At 38.7% G+C, this 7,726-nt stretch overlaps 1 protein-coding gene across 1 annotated transcript in view; it reads right to left on the bottom strand.

Annotated features, from left to right (window-relative positions):
* LOC144658675 (uncharacterized) overlaps window positions 1–7,726 on the bottom strand; it is a 131,867-nt gene that overhangs the window by 18,629 nt on the left and 105,512 nt on the right. The window contains exons 2-3 of the mRNA XM_078519138.1: window positions 4,168–4,184; window positions 660–717 (exon numbers count right to left, since the gene is read on the bottom strand). Of these exons, the coding sequence (XP_078375264.1) occupies window positions 660–711 (52 nt within the window). The 5' untranslated portion in view covers window positions 712–717; window positions 4,168–4,184. The remainder of the gene's footprint in view (window positions 1–659; window positions 718–4,167; window positions 4,185–7,726) is intronic.

Raw genomic sequence — 7,726 nt, forward strand, 5'->3', positions numbered from 1 at the left:
GGAGTTTTATTCTCTAAATTTTCAAAATCAAAATTTAGCGGAAACTGTGAAAATCCAACTCCATTGTTTCAGTCTGAATGTTTCAGTACTCGGCGGCAAACATCGCGCAATTGGCGAGCGCGCTCAAGTTTAGTTTTGGCGGGAAAGTTTTTCTCCTTTTACTATCGCTTAACACCAGCTAAATTTAAATTACGAGGTTCTGTTTTATTGGTAAAACCTCTTTTCAATTCATCGCTCGGTAACACTACTTTACTTCAAAGTGACCGTGATATGGTGGCATATCAGGTCAGTGACTTGATATCGTCTGATACCAGGACAGTAGATCGCGCTTCTGATTGGCTACTTGCGAATTTGGGTACGGTAAACCCTAAAACAATGGACATAAAATTGGCATTATCATAAATTTCATCACGCTCTTTAATTTTTGGCGTCCACTTTTTTCACGACCATTCTTTTTTGTTTGACCAGGTTTCGGTTAAAATACTGTATCCGTCTTTACTAATACTGAAAAATGGCATCCAAATGTAAATACGAAGTTCTTAAGAATGCGAGAGCCTCACCAGGGATAGGCCAAATTCACCATGTCTTTGTTTGGACTTGATTCAAGGAGGAGCGACTAATTTTGACTGTATACTTTACTTATATTGTAGTTTACTTACCGTAAATTGAAGCCAGCACCAGGAAAACGCCAAAATGAAAATTGTGATTCATTTTTATCTGTAAAAAAATAATAATAGTTATAGTAATAACAAAAATCTCTGTAAGAAGATCTTATTGTTTTCCGTTAGAACTAGAAGCATAGCTGCACACGTCCCCCAGATCCAGGCGCAGTAGAGCTACATAAATAGCGCTTTTTTTTTTCTAGATGTCTTGAACAACAGTCTTCCTCCTTTCCTTACGTACTGAATTATTTAAATCATTTAGTAGAAAAAAAAAAAGCTACAGAGGGGAAGAGTAACACTGCTGGCAGTCTAAAAGTCCTCTAAAGACATAAGTACTGAAGAAAGTTATTTTTAATAATATCTTCGTTATCGTCTTTGAAGAAAAGGAAAATATGGTTGCCAGCCTTAAACAGTCAACGTGCGCTGGTTATATCTAATTAGTCCTTGACTGGTACAACAGAGACAATACAGAAATCTTCAACTACGGGACACTGTCTGGATGACTCCGGTATCAAACTATCTGATCAGCTAACAATGAAGTAATTTTACGGCAATCCGCAGTGACTTCGCAGTGACTGGACTGTGATGTCAGGATAAAAGAAGAAAGAAATATAGGCTAGCTGCCTTCTAATACTTAATTGGATCAGCTTCATGCTAATAACAAGACGCAAACATGTAATTAGTTTTCAAGATCTCTGCGCGTGGCATCGCACGCAAGCTTTTCTCATCCTATATATCTATAAAATTTGAAGGTTTATGTTTCAAACCGGTTTCATTTTTAAAGCAATGAAACTTGTTACGATTGCCTCATTTTCCTGGTATTTTTTGTCCTATTTTTACCCGAAAGACGAAAGACCGATCGGCACGCTTATCAATCAAATAAATTTGGCTTTGTGATCGTTGTGTGGGCGCTGGCGTCAATGCAAGTTCGATTCGAAGCGCACTTGGCGGACGAGCCCGAATGTCGCACCCAGGTTTCTTTCTAACTTGCACAGGTCTAACTTTCTAATGGGAACGGTTTTTCTTTCTTAAAACATTATCACAAGGGCATTATGTCGATGTTAATGAAATCTGCTTTCTAACCTATTTAGCAGATACCGTGTATACGAAGTTCTTCTTTAGAAAACGTCTAAAACAAAGGTGCATTCTTCTTTGCATATGATCCAAATTGACCACTGAGTTTCTGAACTTAAAAACCTTGACAACGGTGATCTATTTCAAAAGCATGTTCAACGGCGCAAAGCTCTTACAAAAAACAACCCTCAAATATATGTCTGAAATGAATATCCTGAATTTAGCCTTCTTGGTATCAAGAAATGTTAAAATCACATTACACTTTTTTTCTATAAGCTTTTATTTTATAAGACTATCCAGGCTGAAATTTTCAAAATTGTAAGAATATTTTAAGAAAAAATCCGAGGCTAAGATTTTGAATAGAATAGAATTTGATGTGTCGGAAATTTGTAAATACAATCCAATTATATTTTTAACTAAACCGTATGATATTCTTACTTTCTCTAAAAGGCAAAAGTAGCCAATAAAACGATATAAACCTGAACTAGCCAAATGTTCAATTCGTTCCCAATGACAGTTCGATGAACGGTACATGCCGGCATACATAAATATAGTTTACAGCACAAACGGAAATGTCATAGGCTATAATATAAGAATATTCATAAGATTTTTTTAGCCTAGCATCGGCAGAAAGATAAGAATATTTAGCCTGGTATTCTTATAGAAAAAAAGAGTATAGTCTACGTCCGTTAGTTAGGTGCCTATTACGTTGAGAGGGGTTCGGTTTGTCAGCAAACAAATTGTGAGCTATGCGGGATCGAAGTGTTGGTTCTTTAATGATGCTTATTTAAATTACCATTTAAATATAAATACACAGCTTAAAATTTACCATAACTTAAATTAATGTCCTCAAAATTAAACTTTGATTATTGCCTTTTTAAAACTCGATCTTATTATACCATTCTGTCGAACACTGTCTGCTTCGAAGTGGTAAACTAAATACGTTCATTTTCTTTACATCAATAAATAGACGATGAAAATCAATTAATATTAGTACAGGTGATAGCAAATAGACGAGAAAAACTACGCTAGAGCATAACACATTACAAAACGTTTCACGACGAACGTGAAATATAATTTTATTTGCGAAAAATTTAGGTGATCGCAGACGGTCCTTCTGCCAATCGTTTGTCGCCGCCGAAAATTCGTATTTTGGGGCGGGTTTTGTAAGCTCGAATAACTAAGACTTCTCTTTCAAAGTTCATGTTTGCGACCTATTAATAATTCCTTCGCTTTTTAAAGAACCTAGATTTGGTGTGTTGTAGAAGAAAGGGTTGTAACTGGAACTAATATGACTTCTTGAGATCGATTGATATCAATAGAGCCGCTCTTATACTTGTTGCTCGAGTATAATCGGGATTCGGTTTATTTGAGACTATTTGAGTTACATTGCGCGTCGCACAAGTGGCGCGATTCTGAGAAAGGTTGCCCATATTGTGCATTTTTTTTCTTTTATCGCGTGTAAAATGTCACCGTTTAATTACTTCTGCATGAAAGTAAAAATTACCTTGCGTCATTGTTAAAAGAAGACTCTGTGGTGCACTCGAAATAGAATCGACCGGGCGCGGGCGACTAGAGAATGGCGTTTCTCGGTTAAGCTTGTCAATACACAGAGGCACTTTTTATAAAGCTCTTAAACCAGCGCTTACTATGAAAAGGCAGGAGGAACAGAAACTACAAATTTGCCTCCAGACTGAATAAAACAACTTATAACACCTTCGTTAGGTTGGCTTAAGTGATGTCTAAGATCTCAGTTAAAAAAAACGGGCTTTAAGTTTGGTTAACCGCCTCATGTTTGCTTAGTCGTGGAAAAATACTGTCGACTACGCAGCTATGCATTTTCTGTAATGAAACATGAAGAAATCGCCGACAGAGGCGAAGCACTCCAGAGGCAAAATTTTAATTATTCCTCAAAAATTAAAAGTCTCGTTCATAAGTCTCAGAATTGTAAGAAATCGAATAAGAGGTATTGTGTTTTATAGAGACCCCTATCATCACATGTAATATAAAGGTTCTTAGCATCTCTGTAAATGCGACGTTTCACACCTTCTTAAACATGTACATAAACAATTTGTGATCAGTTATTTTCGGTTTAGTGTTATATTCTTTTTTCTCCGTTACCTTTGTCACATTTCATTTCATTTTAAAACAGTTAAGAGAAAAATCTGCTGTTGGCGAACGGTACGACAAAACTACCAGAGGGAATAGAGAGGGCCAGAGAACCACCGTTAAAAAATGATGAAATTGACCTGAAATCTTTAGCGCACCCGCTCGTTCGAAACAAAACTCGAACATCAATTCAGCGCCGCGCTGCCATCTAATTGGAATTAATCTGGAGGTAATTGCTCTCCCTACTTGCATTGGAAACAGCAGTTAACAAACACACATTTATATCAAAAAGTAAAAAATAGAAATGCTTTTCGTAACTCACCAGCCTTTTTCGTAAGACCCTCTCTCACTTGCGGCTGAGTTTGGTGTGAGCCACGAAGCGGTGCTCCTATGCTTTATTCAGAACATTCTTCATTTCACATGACAACCATAGTGTTGCCAGGAACACATGTAAAAACTCCCTAATGCTTCGTCTTCAAATGGTTGTTTTTGAAAAGCCCAGTTTGACAGCTGTAGTGTTGGTTAAAATAATATTTATTGCATGTTAGGAAACGCAATTTCTAAAAAAGTATTGCCAAGAAAGAAAAGTGTTGTATTGTATGCCGGTTGAGGATTGAAAGCGGTTGTATGTCATTAAACACTTATTAAGAAAAGAGATCAAGTGATTACGAAATAACGGCGGACTAAAATCATGCTTTCCCTTTTGTTTTGTTTTTCGGAGATACTAGCTTCTGTCAGCTACTCTAGAATTCGAGATGAATTAAAGTTTTATGTACGTATTATGTATGTATGCACGCTCTTGTTGTAGGAGAAGAGGGGAGGAGGTGGTATTTTTTGGCGTAGGCTGCACCCTTTACGTTAAGAGGGTCATTATTTGAGGCCCTTAATTCCTTGGCGGATGAATTAATCTTTCTTTCAGATATAATTTCCGCTCTATTTATCGGGTGACGATTCAGTTGTAAACCTAACTGGACCACGGAATTAGACACCAACTGATGAAGAAGGATATCGGAGGATTTTCTAAAAGGATTTTTATTAATTTTTTTTGTGGAGGTGATCTAGATGAGGTGGGGGGGCACCCGTTATCTTTTTTTTTTTTTTTTTTTTAAAAAAAAAAATTTTTTTTTTTTTATTATTTTTTTTTTTTTTTTGTTTGTTTTATAAAAAAAAGGAAGAGAAATATAAAAAAACCCCCTTTTAAAAAAGTGACAAATTCGGTTGTCAAATTTAAACTGCTGGAAGCCTTTAATGAGAAATAAGATCTAGAGAACCATGCAAGCAACTTGAAATAACAATTGTTTTGGGAAATTATTCAATTGAAACCACAAGCAATTACAGAGAAAATTTTCCTTAAACTGATAACACACTTGTGTAACACGTTGTCTGAGATAAGACTGTTAATATTCCAGCCGTATCGTCCGACAGGTCGGTTAATTGAACGCGTTATGGAATAATTTTTTTAAAAAAAATTCTACATAATTTACTAATCCAGATTAATTTGAAAACGCAACCTTTTTCCTCCGGTTTGGCGAACCATCCACACAAAAGCTACTTTTTTGGTCACCGAAAACGAACTTTCCGAACTGAATTTGAAAACGCGGGCTAGGCGGGGTGGTGTGGACGGCGAAAACGGAGCTTTACGAAATCGCCCACGTCAATTGGGCAGGTGATCTCGGTCACTCTATGTTACAAGTCTTGGTACATTTACAATGTAAATGTTTCGCCACGTGAAATCACCAAATTCTGCGATCTGTGAATTTTCGACTTTTTGTTTAGAACTGATCGCTGTCTTGAAATATTCAGCTGAGGGTAGCTATGAAATCTGTGGATATCTTGAATGACTGATCAGGATTAACGCAGGAAGTTCCGCAGGTAAAAGTAGAAATTGTCAGATTTTTAATCAACGTTATCCTCGGCGTCGACAGATAGACAGATTTTGAGCCTCAGTGCTGACTCGCGCTCCGTCGCTTTAGATCTCATATTAATAATCTGGGTGTTTAGCAACCACGTTATCTCCAGCATAATAAACGTTTGCATCTTTTGTCAGGCAAAAGCATACTTCCAAATATTTCAGATAACAAGGGGATTTGAGGCCAGAAACAGCTTTTCCTTGATAAAAATATGAAGCAATTCTTTCATATATACACTTTAATTTCTCAATGTTTTTGCAAACTTTCTTCCCGACGGTTTATACTAACCCACTTAGTCTTCCCACGGGCCACACCATGCCGTGAAGTTTTCGGTACATCAAGCGAATTAATAAAGCCCGGCCAAACGATCGCAATGAACCAACAATCCAACATGTTGCGTCAGATGCGCGTTTGCCACCCTGTGCACATGTTGGATGATGTCGGACCAGTGAAAATTAAATGGTCAAATTTTCACCCAACACCGCAACATTTTTGGAATGCAGATTGTCCGGCCCCGGCAACAGTGCGCGGAGCGGGCACAGCGAGCGCCATCCAACATCCGCAACATGTTGCAACAGCCAAACGCGTGCAACAGGGCACAACAAGTGCGAATGTTGCGGAGGCGCGGGCCACGCCACACACCACAACTATCCAACAATGTGGGATATGTTGCGTTCGTTTGAGCCGGGCCTTAAATTTTGCCTTCAATTGTTAGTATTGTTTGTTCTGCTTTTGAGTCTCCTTCGCTATAGTTCACTTATCAAAAAAAAATTGGGTATGTATCATCATCGTTGAATTCACACTTGGTCCAGTGAAGAGGGTCTCCTGAAGGCGAGGAGGGGGAGGAAGGGGTCGGGGCAGCTTGTGTTTCCGTGTTCCCTAAATGTATTTCTTCGATTTTGGTGTGTTCCCTAAATTGTACTGCGCATGGAGCACCAACAGAATCCGCGCATTCCTCTAACCTGGGCACCAGAGGGAAATAGGAGCAGAGGGCGACCTAACGGGACATGGCCTGGAGGAGAACTGTGGAGGGAGAAAGACAGAAGATGGGTTTTGCCACCTGGTCAGAAGCAGTCTACTGGTTGCAAGAGACTGAGTGGAATGGAAGAAACAAATCAATGGCCCTATTCTCCCAGAGGAGACCTAGGATAGAGAAGAAGAAAATTCCCCAAAATAAGCTTTTTCCGTGTTCCCAGTTTTGTTTTCCTTTTGTTCTCATGCTCCCAAAACGTTTCTTTGTTCCCTTAAACCCCTGGGGGAGCCTCAGCGAAGAAACTCTGACTGCTTTTGGATCATCGCATCTCATGTCATGCGAGAAGCCGATATTCAGTTTCCACAGAAGTACATAATCTAGAAGTCCACATCTCTAGTAATGAGTCTTGTGCTATCAGATCGCGTGTAGGCTATTTTTAGAACAGGCCCGCGCGCGAGACGCGCGGGAAGATTACGTAGACGGCTTGCCGCGAACTAGTAACCAATCGTGTAAAAGTATTTTTACAGCGCGCCTTTAATTGGTTGAACAAATATTTTGAAGTTGAGCAAGGAGAGCCGAACTGCTGAAAAAAAGCGAAAGACACCACGAAATTTCTTACTGTTCAAAATGTTGTTTATCAAAATGTGCATTTAGTGAGGATTTAAACCTACCGGATACGAATCACCGGTCTCCTCTTCTGTCGATGATTACAGCATTGAAGTCGCTAAAAACATTGGAGCATCCAGTAGAATGTGTTGTGTTTTTAAGTCAGAGTAGAGTCGGCAGCGAGCGTAAAAGAAACTGACTGCTTCGGCCGGCTCAAATTCAAAATGTAAAGACACTTCAGATGAAAGGAACGCAACAGAAAAAGACGGCTATTACATTATTATTGGAGAGCCTTTTTACATCTTGGTACAGGTTTATTGCTATTGTAAACAGTCCGGCTGTCCCTGAAGTGGTTAAAATCGAGCGAAACAACTCGTATCAGGGCCGTAACT

This window comes from Oculina patagonica, chromosome 6 (assembly GCF_052425735.1).
Source record: "Oculina patagonica isolate OP01 chromosome 6, crgOcupat, whole genome shotgun sequence".
In the NCBI taxonomy this organism is placed as follows: Eukaryota; Metazoa; Cnidaria; class Anthozoa; order Scleractinia; family Oculinidae; genus Oculina; species Oculina patagonica.